Here is a 21,113-nt window from a genome sequence, read left to right as displayed (position 1 = left end):
AGGGAAAAGAATGCATTCAACTATATTTCTTTTTTTTTTTTTATTTGTGCTATATAATAATTTGCGCACAGAGTCGATTAGCAACAAGCTACGAACCGTTTTGTCGAGAAGTCGGTGCCGAAGCGATCTCAATCTGTACAAAAAAATGACATAAAACTGGAAACGTTTGACGCCGACACCCGCTCTGAACATCATGGATAAATACAAAATGCATTATCGGTTGACAGCTACATAGATTTTAATTAAATAATAATAATAGAGAGAGATACAAAGACAGTTTTTTATGTCGATTCGGGGTCATTCGGCGAGCGAACTAAAGTAAATAAAAACTCAACTTTCTGACCATCTAGTGCAAATTTAAATATAAACAATTGTGAAAAATATATATATATATATATAAATTTGTTGGAATAACAAAAAACTATTTAAAAATATATATCACTTAAGATCATCTTTTACACTGGAATATATTTATATATAATGCAGAAAAGATAAATTTTTTTTTCTTTTTTGCCTTTAGATCTAATCCTGCTTTGTATCTTTATAGACTAAATGGTATAAATTGTTTAAAAATTTGCAACAAGTTTTTGTGTAAATATGCAAAAAAAAGTCCACAACGAATACCAACTTGATATTTGAACGTGTCACAAACACACACACACACTTATTTACAAAACTATTCTGTTTTTTTTTTGTTTGTTTGTTTTTCTTTTTTAACACATATATTTTGTGTGTGTATATATATTTATACTTTATATATACTGGTGCATGGAACATTATGAGGAAGTCTCTTGTACATTGAAAGGCGTTAAAACTTTTATGCCGAAATTCTCTCGACGGCTGCCAAGACGCACCGATGATTTCCATTAAAAATGAAGGAATGTGGTCAACTCGTCACTTGTTCGGTCATTGTTGGACGTCCTATTCGAAAGTAAATTTTAGAAAAACCAGTTTTGAAATGCAAACTATCGGAAAGTAAATTTACCTCCTCTTCCCAGCCTTCGCTTGCTCCCGCCAAATGATAGTGTTGCTTTCGTAGACCAGCCAGTCGGGCTCTCTCCTTGACCAGTGCGCTTTCTAGTTCTAGTAAATGCACCTGCAAAGGTAATGTTATTTGAGAACCAATCGAATCTACTGGAGCGATATCCACGTGCTTTAATTCTGTTATATACCTGTGATTCCATTTCTAATTTTTTTGCTTGATGGAGTGTTAATTTGGTGAAATCCATAACTTCTGTATATTAAAATAGAATAATAATTAGTTAAAATAATACATGTTAATGGCAACGGATTGTAAAGGCTCAAAAAATCAAGTTACCGCTCTCTTCGGTGAGTTGTGCACAGTTTTTGGCCGTCGCCACCACGTTGCCCGTACATTCCGAGACTTGCCGGGAAGCATTGGAGAGCTTCGCCATTCGTTCGCTTCCCTTTTCGGCTTTGACTTTAGAAGCGACGACCAGCTGTGCTGTGGCGGCTGCAATTTCCTGAGAAGCAACAACCAGCTCTTCAAATTTTGCGTTTCCTCTGACAACTTTATCTGCTGCATCACTGATGATATAGTATCACATTTACGTGTATTATTAGTCTACTAGGAAACAAAAAACGACAGCATTAAGATCTCTAGTACTTACACTAAAAATTTTGCAGCTAGACCGACGACTTTGGCTGCAGAAATTAGACCTTCCGTCCATCTGTGATTTCTACTATAAAATTCTTTTACTGAAACAGAACCCTAAAAAGATTGAATTTATTAATTTATCATGTATATAAAGTTACATACAAACAGAGTGGAAACAAATGTCCTAACTTGATTCGTGTCACGATATTTTATTCATTTTACTTGCAGATTATTTCAGTTTTAAATCAAAACAGTTCCCTTTGGATTCATTCTAGCAGTATTTTAAACACAATGTATGTGTTGCAGTGTCAAGACCACTGCCAAATCGGGAAACAGCTCCAGCAAAAAGTATTCAAAATACAGTAATTATTTAAAACAATGGAGCCAGATTATTTATCCAATTCTTACTTAATTGTATTGTAGAAAAATAGACAAAAAATCAATTTTTCATTCTGTTCTGACTTACAGAGGGTAGTTAACTCCAAATTTCTAAAACATTATATCAATAATGAAATAAAAATTAAAGTTAAAAAAGGAAACCCAATTGCAGAGAAACACTATTACACTTTCAGACTCCCTATATTTGTGTATTTTTCTACAATACAATTAAGAATTGGGCAAAAAGAAATGTTTATATTTTCATAATTACAACTTTTTACTAAAATTTAAGGAAATCTAAATATATAAAATTGCTTGTCCTGACTGACTGAATGACTCACTCACTCACTGATTCATCATCGCCCAGAGCAAACCGCTGAACCTAAAGAGGTGAAATTTGGTAGACAGTTAGGGTACGTCGTGGAAACGCACACTAAGAAGGGACTTTTTGAAATTCCTCCGCTGGGGGAGGGGGAGAGGGAGAGGATTAAGGCTTAACTGGAAAAATGGCTTCTACTGTACTATTTTAGATGCAATTTTCTGTTTTTATCTGAGTTTTAGTAGGGTACGCCATGGCAATGCACATTAAGAAGGGATTTTTTCAAAATTCTCCCGCGGGTAGGAGAGGGAGAGGATTTAGTCTTCATCAAGTACTTAGGTGTATTAAATTAATAACATTTCAGACATTGTTATAAATATTTTTATCTATTTCGATTTTAAAAATGTTCAAACCGTTTTAAATTCGAATTTGTTATTGCATATTGGTTCGCCTATAGAACAATTGTAAACGTTCCAGAAAATTGATCAAATTGAAAATAGTTTGTTTGATTTTTGGCAATTCTCATCATTCTCAGCGGTAGGTGTTATATAACAATTACTATGGTTGCTGAAATACTGAATATAAATGGGGTTTGCTTGCAAAATCCATGCTGGCAAAGCCACGGGTAACAGCTAGTAATTTCATAAAAATGCAGATCATATTTTAAATTTAAAAGTAAAAATCTAACTAAGTAGATTCACTTTACGATGACTGTGGACTGCTTCCGACCCTACTTCATTGGTTTTTGAAAGGGTGACATTACAGCCTTGTCGGATGTGCACAATTATCCGACAAGGCAGCCACATTGTCCTTCTAGAAATGCACAAAGTAAGATCAAAAGTGGTCATAAGCCTTGTTTTTTTAAAACAGTTTAAAAATTTTTTGTACGAATATAGGGCAGGCAATATTGCTGATTGCTTCCAGTAGTTGATTTTCAGAACATTATTTGTTTTACTTTCTTTAAATGAATTGTATTTTTAAAGATTTCCAACTTACATGCAATTTCATTTAAACATTTATAACTAAGAACAACTTGCATATAAAAATAAAAATACGCAAATTCATTTATTTTATTTAATGATTTAACAAAATTTAGAAATTTTGCCTCTAAATTCAATGATTATTATTAGCAGATGTTAATCATTAAATTATCCCTTCCAGTTGAAAGAAAGAAATAAATTAGGTCACGCATACTTATTAAGTTTACAACTAAAATCTGTTAATACAGCTGTAAGAGCAAATTTATTGCAGAAATAAATGTTGCAGTTATCTATTAATATGTAAATTAATTTTTCTGGTTTGTTAGTAGAATAAATTTTGTTTAAAGGTATTTATATTATAATAATATATAAGAAAGCTTAATCATTAATTTATATTGCAAGATCCATTTTCAAATAGAATATTTTGCTAATTTGAATATAATTAATATGCATTTCCTGTACATTTACATTGCCTCTGGCTGCTAAATGTGCCGAATTTGCTTCAGAAGAAAAAATATGTATTAACGATCACATGCTGGGTATAAATATAAACGCTTGATGCCGTCGGCAATGTTATGTGTGACTGGTAGTGATGTCAGTAAAGAATTGTGTGACACAACAACCATGTTGCATAATTTATACGACCTCAATATCATTATGTAATACAAATGTATATTTGCAAGTTGGAAAACTATTTTTGTTTTTTTTTAAACACAGCATTAATTCCATTATCAAAACTCTGAAATTGAATAATTCATATTATTGCAAAAATGTTGAATGCTCAATGTCACAGAGTATAATATCCCAGCTTCTGTAATGGTCCAAAGTAAAATGTGTTTAGAAATTAATCGAGTTTCTGTAAATGAGAATGGGCATCAGAGATTGCAGAATTATTTTTGGATTTCTTTAGGTTGCACTGAACTAAAACTTCTGTTCATAAACACACAAGGGAGTCGAGAAATAATCAAGTTTTACTTTACACTCCTTCCAAAGTAAACTCCTACTGCAGCTACACGCTTCTTCCGTCATCCAAATTACTTGTCAAAGTAGTTTCGGAAGCCATTTTATGTGATGTCTTTACCAATTATTTTCACTGTGGCTTCCACCTTTGTTGCTTGTTGGACCCTTTAACTTCTTTTTCATTTTAAGAATTGGTATGAAGTCTGGACAACATCAAAGGTTTAGAGAGGTTGAAGAAGCATTGATATGCTCCTCGTTTTTAAATGTTTATTAACCGGGAACAACCGAGGAAGTTGCAGTGACAAAAGATATCGTAAAAAGTGGCATCTGGGATGGCTTTGACAAGTGGTTCAGATGCAAGCAGAAGTGTGTAACTACAGCATGAGTTTATTTTGAAATTGGTATGGAATAGATGTATTGTGTAATAAAAACAAACTTATCTTTTCGCACATATTCTGATCTGCCATGTATATATAATCCGTGGTTAATGGTTAACACTTAATGCAGTTATAATGTGCTACATGCCACTTTTTCTGGTAGAATGAATTCTGAAGATCACTATTAAGTGTTTGGAAATTTCACTTAATGTGCTACTTTCAAGAAATTATCCACCACATTATCAAAAAACTAGATTGTATATATTAATGTTTTAAAATTAATTTTCTACATAACCCAGATATGTTAGTCATTGAAACAATTAATGATTATTTTAAAAACATTGATATACCTTTCCTTGCGAGATTATTTCTTCTTGAAGATCTTTTGAACTCTCCACTAACACTTTAATTGCCTGCAAAGTGTTAATTTTGTAAATCAAAACTATAACAAATAAAATGACGGGTTCGTTTGTATTAAAGATATTTACCCGCATCAAATTAGTACAAGCATCTAAGATTTTTCCATTAACTTCCAGTTTAATACCGGTATCTCCGGCTCTAGAATTTTTTAAAAGCTCCTAAAAATAAACACAAGTTAAAATATAAACAAAAGAAAGTAAATAAGATAGTTTAATGACAATTTACTTCAATTCGTAAGGCTGCTTCCTCGATAATTCGGTCCATACTGCTTAATTCTTCCTCCACCATGTCGGAAAGTGACTGAGATTCGTTTGCCGTAATGTTAGGAACTAGTGTGTCTGTTAAGGATGCTATAGTTTCTATGCAGTCTAAAACACTATTCATTGTTTCTGACTTATCCTTCATTATATTATCTGTAAGAGAATGAGTTAATCTATTTGTAAAAGTATTTTATATTACGATGCCAAATACAATCCAATACCATACCTTTTGATCTTAAGCAGTTAAATAAGTCTATGGTTTTCAAACCTAAAGTTCGGCAAGCGTTAACTAACTCTGTAAATTCAAAATAATATAATCTTAATGTAAAGGCATGAAAAATTATTTAAGCCATTAAATAAATTATTGTCATTAGCTGTTCACTGCTCCCGTAGGAGTGAAGTTCCTACCCATATGCTTATTATATGTATGTTAAATTGTCAAAAAAATAATATATGTTCTGGAAGAATACAGCAAAATTTTCCAAGCAAGAAACATGGCAAACTTTCACGACACTCACAAATGGGATTGGCATATTCGGTGTTGCATTGAAAACCATTCCAAAGCAATTATGGCAGTGAATGTATTAAAATAATGCAAAAATTAATTTTATAATCATGGCTATAATTTGGCATTGTCAATTCATATAATTAGATGATTGGATTCAAAGTTTTTGAAGCCAATCATCTAATTGGATTGTATGTTTAATAATACAGAAAATTTAAATATAAATATGTTTAATCTATTATAAAAGAAAATATATTTTACCATCTGCTTTCTCTAGATCAGACGACGAATGTGTAGTAGTTTTGCCCTGAATTAAGAAATCAGCCATTAAATGTGAAAATCCTGTCAATGACTGCAAATGTTTATTGATTTCTGAAAAAGTAAATATAAAATTAAAATTGCAATGTGGATGTATAAAACTTAATATGTTAAACTTACCCGGCGAATTGTACGAAAAATCACAGCATATATTTTTCATATTCACGGCGGCAATCTTGACCACTTCTGCTTGATATAATAAGTATTCTAAAACAATATAAAGTATATATTAAAAAAAATGATAAGTAAAACATGAACTTTTATATATGGGAAAAATAAAGTAAATAAAAATAACAAACAATGCATTTACAATAGTTCTAGCTAATAAAGTTGTCTTACTACTATAAAAATGAATGGCTTCACTAGTTGAACAATCACTAATGATATATCACTTCTAATAAAATGATAAATAGTAATGATATATCACTTCTAGTAAAATGATAAATAGTAATAAATGTGAAAATTTAAACTGAAAATAGCCTTATGAATTGCAATATCTTTATTAAAAATAACGATATTTTCGTTATTATGTATATTATTCTTGGTGGTAAATCATTGCACTGTTTTATGCTACGGAATCATGAAGAAATGATGCTGTTCACAAGTAATTCCACATTAACACACAGATTAATACTGATTTACGTGATATTGCCGATATTTTGTCACCAAAAAATGCAAAAAGCACAGATTTGCCTCACTCAAATAAACTTGCAACTTCAAACCTTGGTTTGAAAGGTCGCAGAAAATCAAATCAGATTTTTTACTCATTGCATCATCAAATCAATCAATAACAAGATTGGAATTATGTGTTAGATTGTGTTCTTACGAATTTTGAGAGAAATGTTCTTGCAATTGCTCAGGACAACTTGTGAGTTATATTCCAGAACATTGTATAAACATTAATTACAGACAAATTTTGTGTTTTGGGTGCAAGAAAGTGTTGGTGATAGCTGTATTGTGTAAACCAGCCTTTACTAATAGGTAATTTAAACAGTATAATGAAATGCTTAAGCAGAAATTTGTATGATGAAAATGTCATTATACCTGGAGTACACGTAACTGCCGCTAGGAAGGGATTTTCAAACTCATCTAAAGAATGTTCTATGTTGTGACAACACTCTGTAATGATACCATCTGAAAAATTTGAATAAAAATAATTGTAACAACAAAATCAAATGATATCCTCCATAATAATATACACATAAAATTAACACAAACCAAATAACGAAGAATATCTATCCAATTGATTATTTAATTGTGTTTCAGTAGTATCACGATGCTGTTGAATATCTTTTATATGCTCCTCTAACTGCTCTTTTGATTTATTAAGTGAATTAATGTTTTCTTCCATTTCAGTCTTTTCTTTCATACTAATTTCCAAATCATTAAGTAATTTCTAAAAAAGATTTTAAGAATCTTTAAGCTGAACTGTTACTTAAAAACCGAAATTTTAATTTATGTAGAAATACGACATGTCCAAAAAATTACTGTGCAGTGAAAAAACGTTTAAGTAAAACTCAAGCATCGTTTCCTGGATCTTAAGAACTTTCTCTTCCGAGGTTAAGGGCATATCAGTTCAAAGAGTGTCTACAACACTGTCTGTTTGAAAAATTTTGCATGGAATTGTGATGTGGCACCCATGCATCCAGAAATTGCCAGGCAAATCTTTGTTGCGCAGTATCCACAAATTTCCCAGTGTTATGGAACACATGCTCCACCAAGAATATTCATCATTCAATTGTCAACACCATTATCACTTGGACAATATGTATCTGCACTCTCACTCTCAGTCAACTGTGTCTGGGTGAATGTGGATAGACATTCCAGAATATCTGTGAGCAAGCAGTAATGCCTGGAAACATGGAGCGTACAACTTACTCATACTCCATACTGTATGTGTAACTTTAATGCCATTACAAATATCTAACTCCACAGTAACTTTTTGGGCACCCTGTTATTATAGCACTTACGAAAACTTACTTTATTCATTTCTTCTAATTGTTTTTTTAATGCTGTAACTGTTGCTAATTCTGCATCATAATTTGCTGATTTCTGTAATTTTCCTTCAACTAGAGACTTTTCTCTCTCTGCTAACTGCAACTTCTCTGTTATGGCCTACATAAAAAGTATTATATAACAGTTATTTTTGAATCATTTTTAAATCCAAAGATTTGTGTTGCTTACCTCTTTCGATGCTTTTACATCTTCAAGAGTAGTTTTTAATGTTGTAATCTGTTTATCTGCTTCAGCTTTCTGAAATTTAAATGTATGATATAATTTTTAAAAAACTTGGCAAATAAATTTTAATTTCAGTATATAAATACAGTGGCACCTTGACTTACAAGTTTAATTTGTTCCATGATGGAACTCATAACTCAAATTACTCGTATGTCAAATCAATTTTCTCCACTGAAATGAAATTAATCCTTTCCGGACTCCCAAAACACAATTTTTTTGTTACATGTTTTTAAATAAGAATAATGTACTTATAAATAACGAATATTGTATAAAAACACAATAGAATGCACTACAATAAACTGGTTTTATGAAGGTTGCAGCATTTGCTGCATAAATAAAGAAAGAAAAGATGGAAAATTCGAGAAATGAAAGATGGTAGTGCCACACACAACATGTAAGTGAACTAATGCCTATGTCAGTCGATCACATGTTTTTCTATAAGTTAGCCTGTCAGAAATTGGAAGAGTAAGAAAAATGACAAAATTACGGCAATTTTCCATCTTCTTTTTCGTAATCTATAGTTCACTGCGGCATTCACTGCGCCAACTAGTGGTGAGGTATCTGAAATTGTTTTGTAACTGGAATTTTAGCTCTCAATTCAAAGAAAAAAAAAAGGGCTCGTATCTTGTAAAACTTATAAGTCAAGATAAAGATACCATTGTATATTAATTATGTTATATTTTTGGATGGATCTACACATACATAAAAAATACAAATGGAAAAAACTGTGTGAAACTTCTCTGCATGATTTCATGCCATATAGTTTCACAACTCATTTTTTTTTATGTTGTCCAGCCATTTCACCTGTATTTTAACCAGAAGAAAAAACATTTTGAATCCGTCTTTCCTTTACAAATCTAATTTAAACCGTGCTCTATCTTTCATAGGAGCCAAGATAGAATTTGGCCACATAAAAAAATGAGAGTTGGGGTGCTATCCAAGCAGTAAAAAAACTCTGGAAAGTTTTCAACTGCTCGGATTCAATTCCAGCTTCTCTAGAGTGGTAGAGGCCGTTGCCTTAACAGACCATCTGGCCGTCTTGTTTGACTATCAATGCATTGATCAAAGGAGTAATCACTTTTACATATCTTTTCTTATTCCTTGCAATTTATCTTATTACACAAATTATACTTATACTTAGTAAAATTGAAATGTATCATTCATTTTAAATATGTAAACAGCTTAATTTTATATTAATAAATGAATAATATGCAGTTAATACAGCATTAAAAAAAATTTCAATAAAGTTCTAAAATATTGCTCATATGCTTTTAATGCATCAAATGCTTTCCTGTAAAGCATTCGATGCATTAGAAATGACATTGACATGCTTATAAATGCAATCCAAAACAGTTTTTTCAATTATTGCGACAACCAGGGATTTAGCAGAATTAATAAGAAAAGAAAATATGCAAAACAAAGCAAAATAATCGACTTCTTTCAAAACGGGAGCTGTAATAACTAATACTAAAAATATTTACAAACTAGAAGAAACTAAAAAATTGTCTTCGTATCTTGTCCTTATCAACACCTCAAAAACACAGTATTTTTTTTTTTATAATTGTGCCTTCACCTGGGAATTTTTTAGTATTTTTGCATATCCAGGCAGATGAGTAAATAGCCTTACATAAAAGATCAACTCCACCTCTAAATACTGTTGTGTTCCTTAGGCGTTGACAAGGTCAAGATATGAAGACAATTATTTCTCCTAGTTTGTGAATACTTTTAATATTTATTATTGTTCTGGCAATTACCTTTATTTTACGTAATCAGTACATTGTAAGTTCCAACAAAATGATTAATGCTTGTTTTTAATAAATTAGAAAACTTTTTCATTTAATTTTTTCTTATCATTTGGGCAATTACCTTTATTTTACGTAATCAGTACATTGTAAGTTCCAACAAAATGATTAATGCTTGTATTTAATAAATTAGAAAACTTTTAATTGAAATTAAAAAAACAGCAAGGTTTTATTTGTTCCTAATTACAGTAGCTTTGAATCATTTCACATCCAGCACAAACATTCATATTTGTCAACTTTAATCAAAAATTCTTGTGTTTTGGGTAACCATTTTAACTTAGTAGAGACAATGGAAGTTATCTATATATTTTCCTCAATTCTTCACAAAAATTAAAATTATTTTTTCAAATTCTCCTGAATGACATCTTTCATATTGACAAATTAAGCTCACATATTTAAATATCAGTACATATTCAGTTCTGTGTTTGATCTATATAACCTGATGATGTTTATTTAATACAATTAATACATTTGTTATTAAATTATTGTATTTTTGATGGTTCTTCATGTTTTCTGGGTTTATTTATTACAGTACTCATAAAGCTAGCATAATAGTAGTGACTGAATTATACTCACTAAACAGATCTCTGATAATTGTTTTTAAATCTTCAATCATCGTAAGATAAAGTTGAGAGGATGGTGAGATGACCAAGGTGGTTCTGACACTGGCTTACCATTCTATAAATCTGAAATTGAGTCCATGCAATCAACTCCCCAGGAAGTAGTCCATCCCAGATATGTTAAGCCCCATCCCATGCCTTCACCTCCCAAATGGCCTGTGGCTTGACCAAATACATGATGGGTAGGATTAAAACAACTCTCTTAATGCCTATAAGATGGAAAGAGAGAAAGACCCATGGCTCAGGAAGACTATATATTGGCTAAACCACCTGAGCTTAATCAGCAATCCTCAGATGCAGTATATATGATATATACTTTCACTTTCATCATGCTTTTTTTACACTTGGACTCTAAACTAATAGATCCAGCACTGGCCAGAAAAGAGTAAAAGTCATAATTTTTTCAGTTTACCCCCATAGCCCTGATAATTTGTTGATAGCTATGAAACTGGAAAGAGGGGGGAAGGCAAAGTTGGGGAATTCTCTCTTCCCCAATATTCCAATCTGAATTATCATGCATCAGGAGTTTGAGGACACCACATTAGATTTATATTCAATCATCCACCAAATTTGTTATTGAGATAACTGGGAGATGTAGATTGAGCCAGATTGCTTTGAAGAATGGCATCTTTACTGGATTATTTGCATTCGATATACCACAAACCCATCCTAACAATAATATTTTTAGGTACAAATACAGTTCTGAATAAGGCAATTGTGACCTTGGCAAGTCCGGAAGATATGAGCAGAAGAGAAAATATGCAGAGGCAATGTGGAAAAGGAGATAAGGTACAAGAAAAGGGGATACACAAATGAGATAATGTAAAAAAAAACATAGCTCTGCAGATGTTTTGGCCAGCAAAGCCTTTCCAGGCCCCAAGAATTACACCCCTTCTGGTGTCCCTTCTTGAGTCACGAAAACTTTGGAGGCAAATGTCTCACCAAGAGTCACAGTTAGAGATAAGGTTCCTTTGACTTTTTGGTAATCTAGAGAGAGTCTAAAATTTTGGGGTATAATTACCTCCAAACGAGACAGTCGGGACTTTATCAGAACCAAGATCATACCCACAGGAGCAAAATGTCAGAGGAACCTTTACATGTAACCCTCGGTGAGATACTGCCACCAAAAATTGGCCTACTTTTGGTCCCAGATTGGGAGTTGCATTGTTCTGCCAGACTATTGCATTGACTACTTATCCCCAGGCAACTATGCTGGCCCACTCGACCGTTCTCAGAATACTCAACATTATACAGTTTCAGGGGGACTGCGAGAGCTTACACCCCATGCGAACACTTCGGTGCGAGCAACGGTTCACACCGAAGTGCACAACTATATGCAGAACATTGCTCGTCTCGAATGACACGCATAGAGAATAGGCAGTAGTACCGGTAACGGTAAATCTGACCTTTGGAGGCAAATACATACAGGTATGGTTCCATTGACATTTTTGCTCGTTCAGAGGGGTCTATAACTCAGGGGTGGCAAATCCCTCATTCAGGGTTTACATCGTACCAATATGAGGTCCAAAGTCTTCATTCAGGACTGCAATTCTACTGATTTTTACATAAAAACATTAATAAACGAGATAACGATTATTGAAGACACATCAATTTATACAAAAACAGTGGCAGAATTTACCTTTTTGGGGTTGAGGTCGGGGTCATTTTGGCACAGGCGATACAAGTAGGAGTTGGGATCCCTGCAGAGAGTGGTTCTGGTTGTCAAGAAGTAAGTCCCTCCGACGTTCAATCGCACCCATTGATCGTGACGAGTTTTATCGTCGTTCTCTCGCTCGTAATACATTTCTTCGTCCGAGTTATTTAAATGCATCTCTATAAAATGATTCATATCATTACCAAAAATATTTAAAAATTAAGATTGATAAAATGCGTTTCGCTCGATTTGTAAACTCTTCTGACGTTTTACGTAACGAGCGTTATCATTCGTCAATATTTACTGACGCATCTGGCAACACTAATAAATTTGGGGCGTTGTTTTAAAANTTTTATTAGAATTAAAATTAATGTTTTTATTTGATTTAAAGTATTTGTTTTTTTTATTCTTTCTCTACTGAATGTGGTAAGTTATCCAAAATCATCTTGTCCCAATTATTTTGGATAATTGACACATTACTACATTTTAAATTAAATATTTCTCAAGTAAATGTATATTTTTTTCATAAAAAACACTTACAGAACGTATTAATGCAATGTGTTCTTCCCTTAGTTTAGTGTAAACTTCTTTCATTTTATAAAACTTTTCTTCTTGACACTTTGCTTTTTCTATAAAATTCAAATATAAGTTTCATAGCTAGAAATAATGTAAAAATATATATTTTAATCTTTAGAGTAGTTACTTTCGGCTTCAGTTGCCTTAGATAATGTTTCTTCTATAGTTGTTGCCGCAGTTAATTGTTGTTCCAAATCTTCTTTTTCCTAAAATTAATAAAATTTTATTTAATAATTACTTAGTTAAAAATTAAAGATATATCGGTACACCTAAAAAATTAAATTTACTTTTTGTACTATTTCAAGTCTCTTTTCTAATTCTGCAATTTGTCCTTCGTGAGTTATTATTAATCGTTTCAAATCGTCAATCTGTCGCTCGTACTGAAATAAATAATATTTTATTTAGTTAAAAAACTAATACGAAACTTTTGAAATTTATCTAACTCACCTCAATTTTCATTTTTTTCAATTCCATCTTAAGATCTTCAATCTCTTTCAACAACTGTTCTACTAATCTATCCCTAGCAAATTAAGATAATAATACCTGGTTTAATTTTGTAAAATTGTTGGATTAGAAGTTTTTCTGTCTAATTATAATTTGGATAATAAATAATTTAATAATTAAAACAATCTAACCTTATATAGATAAGTAAAGTCACCATCGTAATACATTTAATAAATATATTAATTTAGGTAGTTGACGTTGAATCGAAATTATAATATAGTTGACTTCTCAAATATAATTTATCAGTTACATCACACTACACTTAATCAATTGTAAACCGAGATTTTCGGCTTTATACTTTAAATTTAATAAAATTCAAAATATATTCTAATAGTATTATTAATTACTTTTCAGCTAACTGATTTGGAGAAATAGAACCATTCCTCTGCTGGAAATTGAATTCGCCCATTCCTCCAGAGCCGAAAACATCTTCGAATTGTGCTTGAGCTTGCTGATTAAAAAATTGAAATTATTATTATTTATGAAAGTTTGATAGGTGCACACAATATGAATGAAAATTAAAAGTTTCCAGCTCACGGGAGGAACTGAAGTGTCTACTAAGTGACCTTCTACGAATTCATTTTCGGGAGTGTCCGTCTGAGGTGGAAGGATAACTACTGGACTAACGTGCGTGTTTAAATCTGAAGCGACTAGAAAATTGGGTGGTTTCTGGAATACAAAATTATAAATGACTAAAAAGATTCATTCGTTTGTTAATTTCAAATTAAAATATACTTACATCAGGTAATAAAGGTACTTGAATAAGATATTTGAAATATTGAAGGTTACTCGAGTTGATATAAAACTGTTGAAGCCTAAAATGTAATTACGGGTCTTAATACATCATTTAATATTTTTGTTACATAAAAAATTATATGTATAGAACATTAACCCTTTAAATTGTTTAAGAAACCTCTCCCTATGTCCTGTTAATGTGTCTTGTGATAAGGCTATAAAAATAATTGATATTTGATATTGAGAAAAAAGTTAAAACAAAATAAATAATAAAATCAAATCTTACCAGCGTGAAGCTTGAAGAGCACCTTTACAATGTAATCATATAAAAGACTGGAATCTTGAATGCAGGGAATGAGAGGAGCTAGACGGCACTGGCCCGTGTTTGTCATCGAATTTGATCGCGACATGTCCAAAGAACCGAAAACTGTTGAGAAACAGTATTAACCGATGCATTGTTTATTACAAAAGATTAACAATTGCAAAATTCACCTGCTGCCTGAAGAGCAAGTATCTCTTCCATGTAATCAAACATTTCGCACGTTAACTGGAAACTGTATAACATTTAAAAAATATATTTTTATTTTTACGATAAATCTAAAAGCGAAAATAATTTAAATTCTGATAATTGAAATTTTCTCGGAAAAGTAATTAATATATATTTTTACGCTAAAATGCTCTATTATACTTACAAATATTTAAAGCAGTAATAGGCAAGCTCATCTAAAAGACCAAACAAATGGTTCAGAAATCAAGAACTATTTCTATAAACTATTTCCAAAAAGAAAAATAATTAATGTAAGGAATTTTAAAATGATTTTTGATAATTAAATCTCGAGAGTAAGCTATCAATGTTTATTGCAATCTCGATCAATTTAACTCATTGACTAAGGCTTGCCATTATACTATAATTATGACTTTCATCTAAAGTGATATGTAAATGATAACAATTTGCATAAATTTTCATTTTTTTTCATATAGTTTTAAATAATAATCTAACACTTGGATATACATTTCCTGCTATTATATTGAAAGCAATTTAAATTTATTATTGTATTCAGAGTGTTATTACTTGTATTTATTTGTAAGGTAGAACGTAGTCTGTAATTTAATATTCTGAATATGCTCGGTCATGTATAGAACAGATCGTACGCACAGGTGTTTTGTATCATTTTATTGGATCTTATTGCACAGGAGTTACTCAAGTTGGGATTTATTTTGGGATTTTTTAATCCCTCTTCAGCCAACCATATATAGAACTTGAGTAATGGTATGGTTAGACCCTACATACCATCCCTCAAGTTCTACACACCTTACAATCCATATGTATGTGGTATGTATGATTAAAAAGTGATAAAAACTCCCATAATGTATGCTCTAAGTAAGGTAAATAAACTATCACAAAGTGTTTGCATGTCCAATGTCCATTTTACACAGACTAAGTATGAATTTAGCTTTATTTTTGTATGTAAAATGTAATCTTAAGAGTTTATCGATTACTAAATTAGTATGAATTTTTCATTGCTTATTAATAAAATAAGTCATATTATTATTATGTATAAGATATACTTACAATACATTAACGTCTTTTTCTCCAATATCGTCAAGTTCTTCATCTGTTACGATCATATTTCCCGGAAAGCGGGGATTCTACAAGATAAATTTTATATATTACCTGCGAAAGAAGACGTTTAATAAACTCATGATTATATATAAAAGCATAATAACTCACTCTCCTGTGAAAATCTAATTTAATTAACAACACATTACAATAGCAGCTTATCAATCTTCCATAACCTTCTTTTAAAAGCCCCTATAAATTAAAAAATACATACATTAGAATATTTTATACATAAATAAATTCCATTTTATAAATTATGTAAATAATACGCACCCATAACTTTCCCAGATCAGTTAGATGCGATTTATATCTCTGTGAATCTGGAATGACCTGCAACACGACTTATAAAGTTATTAATTAAGCTTTTTTTTAAGATTAAAAAAAAAATTATATTTTAACTAAAATTAAAAAGTTTAAGACTCAAAATTCATATATTTATTATTACTTCTGACTTTTTTTCCATCCATGTGCACTAAGAGGGCCTTTTATAGGTCCATATGTGCCTATGATGGAACAGACAGAAAATGAGGACGGGGCCGAACGTATACAAGACAAATTTCTGGAGCTCTAGGCCCAGATTCAATCCTGGGTTTTCTAGAATGGTAGGCTGACGCCTATATTTATACCATAATTTATTAGGATTCTAAATTTATCAACTTAAAATTTATATTTGCAAAGATTTCAAATTGCATTAGAACATAAAACGTAATTGGGTGGAGCACTTGGCAATAAATTTAACAAGTAAAATTTATCTTCGTATAATTTATAACTTAAAAAATACAGTTTAAAAAAATTTCTTTTAGATATTTTTAAGGAAGTTATCGATTAAATAAGCATTTCAAACAAATGGTATTTCCTATGAATATATTTATGAAATTAGTAACAAGCATAACTGCTCCTTTCAACACTCATGACTTCATTAGAGCGAAATGGTTCTAGACTATAGATCCATGCTTTTCTAGAGTCTTACTGTGGCTCCAATACACTTACACCACCTTTATATAAACTTGGTTATTACTACATGCACATATGTAATATTTTTCTGTTATGTAGTGTGGTATTCATACAGTTTGTAAGTGTAACTTGCAATGTTGAACGGACAACTGAAATCTAAAGGTACGTTTGGAAAGTTGAATGTTTTAACAAGCCATTTATAACGTACTGGTAAAGTGACTGTGATATTTACTATAAAAAAGTGAATTATATTTTCACAAATACTTCATTTCTTAGTGGATTTTAGTATGCATTTTGTTTAGGATATGTTCGGCATTTAGTTTTTACTTCCCTCTTTCTTCCCTTGAATTTAAGTTTGATTATATCGTGTCAATCTCTGGTACAACTCTCTACAGGGATGCTATGCTCCCTTTCAAGGGTCCGCTTACACTCAAAATATAGCTAGAATTATCACCAGATGGATCTATAGACCCAAATACAATTGAAAATTACATAATTTTGCTCTAACAAAACAAAATTTTTATTTAATTAGAATATTAATACAATGTTCACGTATAATTCAATGAAGTGAATGTACTCGAAATATTCTATGAATCTGAAATAAGGCAGGAAAATCGTTCAATTGACACGATAAACAGTTGTTTTTGATTTATTTATTAATAAAATTTGCCTAATTTTGTTATCACAACCTTTAATTATTATTGCTAGCTGATATTTATAAAATTTACTATCTAATGCAATCTATATATCCGAATAAGCATTTGACAGCTTGTAAAAGTAAAATATTATATCTAATAATTAATGTTTACAACAGGAATTCTAGGAACAGATGCAAGTTACATTTCCTGATTTAGTTATGTCTGCAAAAATACATTGTTTATAATAAATCAGTTCTAACTTAAATAATTTTGAATTTAAATTATAATGCAGTAAAGTTTGCGCACTTAGGTAAAGCAATATTAATTAATTAATTAATCAAATATAAATACACACAAAAATGAAAAATTTAAGATTTCTAGAGCTTTATATCATTAACATTTCTATAAATATAATTAATATAATAATATCACTTGATAAATATTTGCATATAGCAGTAGGATTTAAACACGTACTATCTCTCGAATAATTGTTATCGTTAAATAATTCTATTATTGACACGACGGCAGACGATCTGATAATAGTTTCTCGATAAGTAACAGAAAATAAATCATAGTAGGAAGGAAGTAAAAAAAAAAAGAAAAATTAATTTACATGTCCTAAATGATTAATTAAAATTTTTACTTACGTGCTGATGACCTTCACGAAGTAATTTATGAAGAACATGACAAAACTTCCAACAGACTATTGGATTTCCTTGTAATGGTAATTTCATGACAACACTCCAGAATGTACCTGCACCCTTTTCACGGAATGTTCCCAATATTGCATCTGAATATTTGTATAGGATCTAACAACGGTTACGTTTTGAACCCTAGATCTAATTGATAGTTTACCGCAGTGTTTTTCAACCTGTGGGTCGCAAAGTCTTACACGGGGGGGTCGCGGGTGTAAGAAAAGACAAGTGTTTGTAGGTCCTACACTACAATAAAAAAAAAAAAACTAGAATTTCAGCGAGAAGGCTGTGCCTGTTTTTTTTACAGTAAAATTGGTTTTTCGATCGACATTTAAAGAAAGAAAATTAAATATGTAGTTTTTAAAATCGCTGATATAGTTTAAATATGGCCCTGGGGATTGCCAGAATTTTTTTTAACTTGTAAAGGGGTTATGTATTCAAGAAGGTTGAAAACATTGGTTTACCGTATCGATAATACTATCACAGTAAAAATAACTACTTGAAGTATTTTTGATAACATATAATATCTGCACTACACAAATAAAAAGAGTATTTTCTCGATATACTAAAAATCAACTGTTTGATAGCATTTTTAAAGAATTTCTTCCTTAAATTTGCTAACGTTTCTATTAAAATACAGTCTTAAAAATTAAATTTTTACATTAAATAACATTAACAGAAAGCTTTAAATTAAAACAATTATTTTTTAAATTGAATTTGCCGGAAAATTTCTGCGTAATTAAGCATAGTCCACGTGGATTATGCACCGGAGGCAGACACGTGACAAAGTTCTCTCCGTTGCTATTTGTATTTACGCAGATATCGAATTCCGTAAGCCAATACTAGACTTTCTTTTAAGCTGCTGGTAATATCGAGGTATATACAGTAATAAATTAAAGTTCGAAATAATAAAATGCTCCTACTATTTGATAAACTATCACACTATTAACTGTTATAGATACGTATGCCTACGTTTCAAAGTTCTAATTATACTTTTTTAATAAAATTATCGAGGGGTTAAAATTCTTCGAAGAATTTCTATTTTAAGAACAATACGATTGGAAGAAAAAAACAAAATTTTAAAACGTTAAACTCGAACATATGGTTAACACATTAAAAGAAGCAATTTTATAGGGAGTAAAGTGAAGCCGAATTCATCAACTTGACCTTCATTTGTCAGTGAATGCAGTAAACTATACATGATACACCAAGATATATACCACTTGCTTTTAATCAGGGCAGTTACTTTAATGTCAGAATTGATTCAGTGCCAGCAGCTTAAATTAAGATAAATGTATTTCATTTCATTTAGTTCTTTTTGCTGTTAAATGCTCTGTTTAAATACACGTACGGTAGAAATACTTAATAATTTTTTAAATTAAACGTAATTACTCGCCGAAATGTACTTATTAATTCTTAAAAATACGTAAATACATACATAAAAATGAAAAAAAAAAGGATACTTCGGACATGTTTTTCTTTCACCGGTGACTCATGATTGTTGATGGCTTTCGATATACTAGTGGTCTAAAATTAACATTTCGACGTTATGCATAACGAACATTAAAAATTCTTTTATTTATTTTACTTTTTTTAATCTTTAAAATTAGTTAATTAACTTCATAAATAGTTTAAGAGAGGAAGATAATTTGGCAGACTTTACGCCTGAAACCTATTTAAATCGACATTATTAGTAAAATATCGATCTATAATAATAAAAAGTTGTTTTCACTTTACATGCTCGTTTCACCATCATTTTTCTCTGTTTTCCTCGCAGACGTTCAAGTTACAAGCCTCCGTACAAGTACTACTTTACCGAAATGCATTTTAGAGAGAGTCCTTTCATAAAATTCAAGAAGCCACGAGTATCCGTGTATATCATCACTTAATTTTCTAATATATCGAATAATGTTTACACAGAATAATTAAAACGTATTATCTAAATCAGATCAATCTAGTAACGCGTGACACTTAACCTCTTTCGGTAAATATGTCGTGCCCACGGCAAATTCCGGTGGCACCGTTCATTCTAGTTTTTGCATCCGATTGGGAAGCCACGCCGCAATTTACTTCGGCAAATCAAAGCTCCCGGTGGCCGACGGGATCCGCGTTTCGGAAGGCGACGTGCCGAAATCTCCCGACGTCGATCGCATAATTCCGAATATTATCTAAAAAGGAAGTGTTCGAACGTGGTTATTGACATAAAACATCATCCATCCATAAAGCTTCCTGAAATGTATGTCATCTAATGTATATCTCGTGGGCATTTTTGCATAGAGGTTATGCAAATCATGAATGGAATTATCGAGGAGAAAAGCTTCCTTAAAAGGAAAAGTGAAGGAATTTTTGAGGCCACACCAGGGGCATATCCTGCATTATGTTCAGTCTTTTTTTTTGTTGTTTTTATCCATTGTGAGGCACCGAAAAGCAATTTTAACGCCCGTAAATCCTTATAAAGGCATTAAATCTTAATAATCTACAGTACAAATACGATAATTAGGCACTTTTTTTTAAATTAAATAATTAACTCGCATTACGCCGAGGGTAGGGATCACTTTTAGTTAATCGTCCCATAGACTTACATACGTATGTTTTACCGAAAGTAACTTCCACCGATTTGTATATATTAATGGTACTCACTTGGGTTTTCTCGAAATTTTCCCTTTCTACGTCTAAACTGTTGCCTCTTTTCGGTGCCAGCACTTTAGAAAGAGGTAAAGACATGTTTACGTTTGTATACAAAATGCTATTTTTCCGGGTAAAAGATCCTTTGGGCCAAAAAAACTTAAATTACAAAAACATCCGAAGGCGTCGACTTTCGTCGATCGACTTCGTAACTGCGATCGTCTACCATAGATGGCGCTGTTTTGGAATAATCAAAATATATTTTCCGAATTTTTTTTTTTTTTTTTTTTTTAAAATATATTTCGATTTAATTAAC

General features: G+C 31.2%; 1 protein-coding gene across 2 annotated transcripts; it reads right to left on the bottom strand.

The window, feature by feature from the left end:
• Window positions 1-23: 23 nt before the first annotated feature.
• On the bottom strand, window positions 24-21,029 carry LOC111623615 (huntingtin-interacting protein 1-like). 2 transcript variants are annotated; one of them, XM_023366255.1, is made up of 31 exons: window positions 20,813-21,029; window positions 19,636-19,699; window positions 18,125-18,267; window positions 16,159-16,215; window positions 15,997-16,077; window positions 15,838-15,914; window positions 14,757-14,818; window positions 14,551-14,691; window positions 14,422-14,479; window positions 14,269-14,344; window positions 14,067-14,198; window positions 13,877-13,980; window positions 13,473-13,545; window positions 13,313-13,405; window positions 13,153-13,231; window positions 12,990-13,078; window positions 8,320-8,388; window positions 8,116-8,250; window positions 7,354-7,531; window positions 7,180-7,269; window positions 6,256-6,342; window positions 6,079-6,189; window positions 5,539-5,607; window positions 5,278-5,465; window positions 5,121-5,210; window positions 4,983-5,045; window positions 1,632-1,732; window positions 1,319-1,548; window positions 1,173-1,234; window positions 986-1,096; window positions 24-921 (listed from the first exon to the last, which is right to left on the bottom strand). In XM_023366255.1, the coding sequence occupies exons 1-31, from the start codon at window positions 20,894-20,896 to the stop codon at window positions 907-909; spliced, it is 3,012 nt and encodes a 1,003-aa protein (XP_023222023.1). In that variant the 5' UTR covers window positions 20,897-21,029; the 3' UTR covers window positions 24-906. The 2 variants fall into 2 exon arrangements, with proteins under 2 accessions (XP_023222023.1, XP_023222024.1); XM_023366256.1 differs by lacking the exons at window positions 18,125-18,267; window positions 19,636-19,699; window positions 20,813-21,029 and adding an exon at window positions 14,957-14,987.
• Window positions 21,030-21,113: the final 84 nt, after the last annotated feature.

Source organism: Centruroides sculpturatus, unplaced genomic scaffold, assembly GCF_000671375.1.
Source record: "Centruroides sculpturatus isolate CEXI.00-Female unplaced genomic scaffold, Cexi_2.0 scaffold425, whole genome shotgun sequence".
Taxonomy (NCBI): Eukaryota; Metazoa; Arthropoda; class Arachnida; order Scorpiones; family Buthidae; genus Centruroides; species Centruroides sculpturatus.
Note: the sequence above shows the minus strand (reverse complement) of the source record. Positions and strands in the feature narration are given on the sequence as shown.

Excerpts from the sequence above, each read along its gene's own strand:
- LOC111623615 (XM_023366255.1), bottom strand. The coding sequence starts at position 20,896 with ATGTCTTTACCTCTTTCTAAAGTGCTGGCACCGAAAAGAGGCAACAGT. Across the intron at positions 19,700-20,812 it reads AAAATTTCGAGAAAACCCAA|ACCACTAGTATATCGAAAGC; the intron begins GTGAGTACCATT and ends TGTTAATTTTAG. Across the intron at positions 16,078-16,158 it reads CTGATCTGGGAAAGTTATGG|GGGCTTTTAAAAGAAGGTTA; the intron begins GTGCGTATTATT and ends TTTAATTTATAG.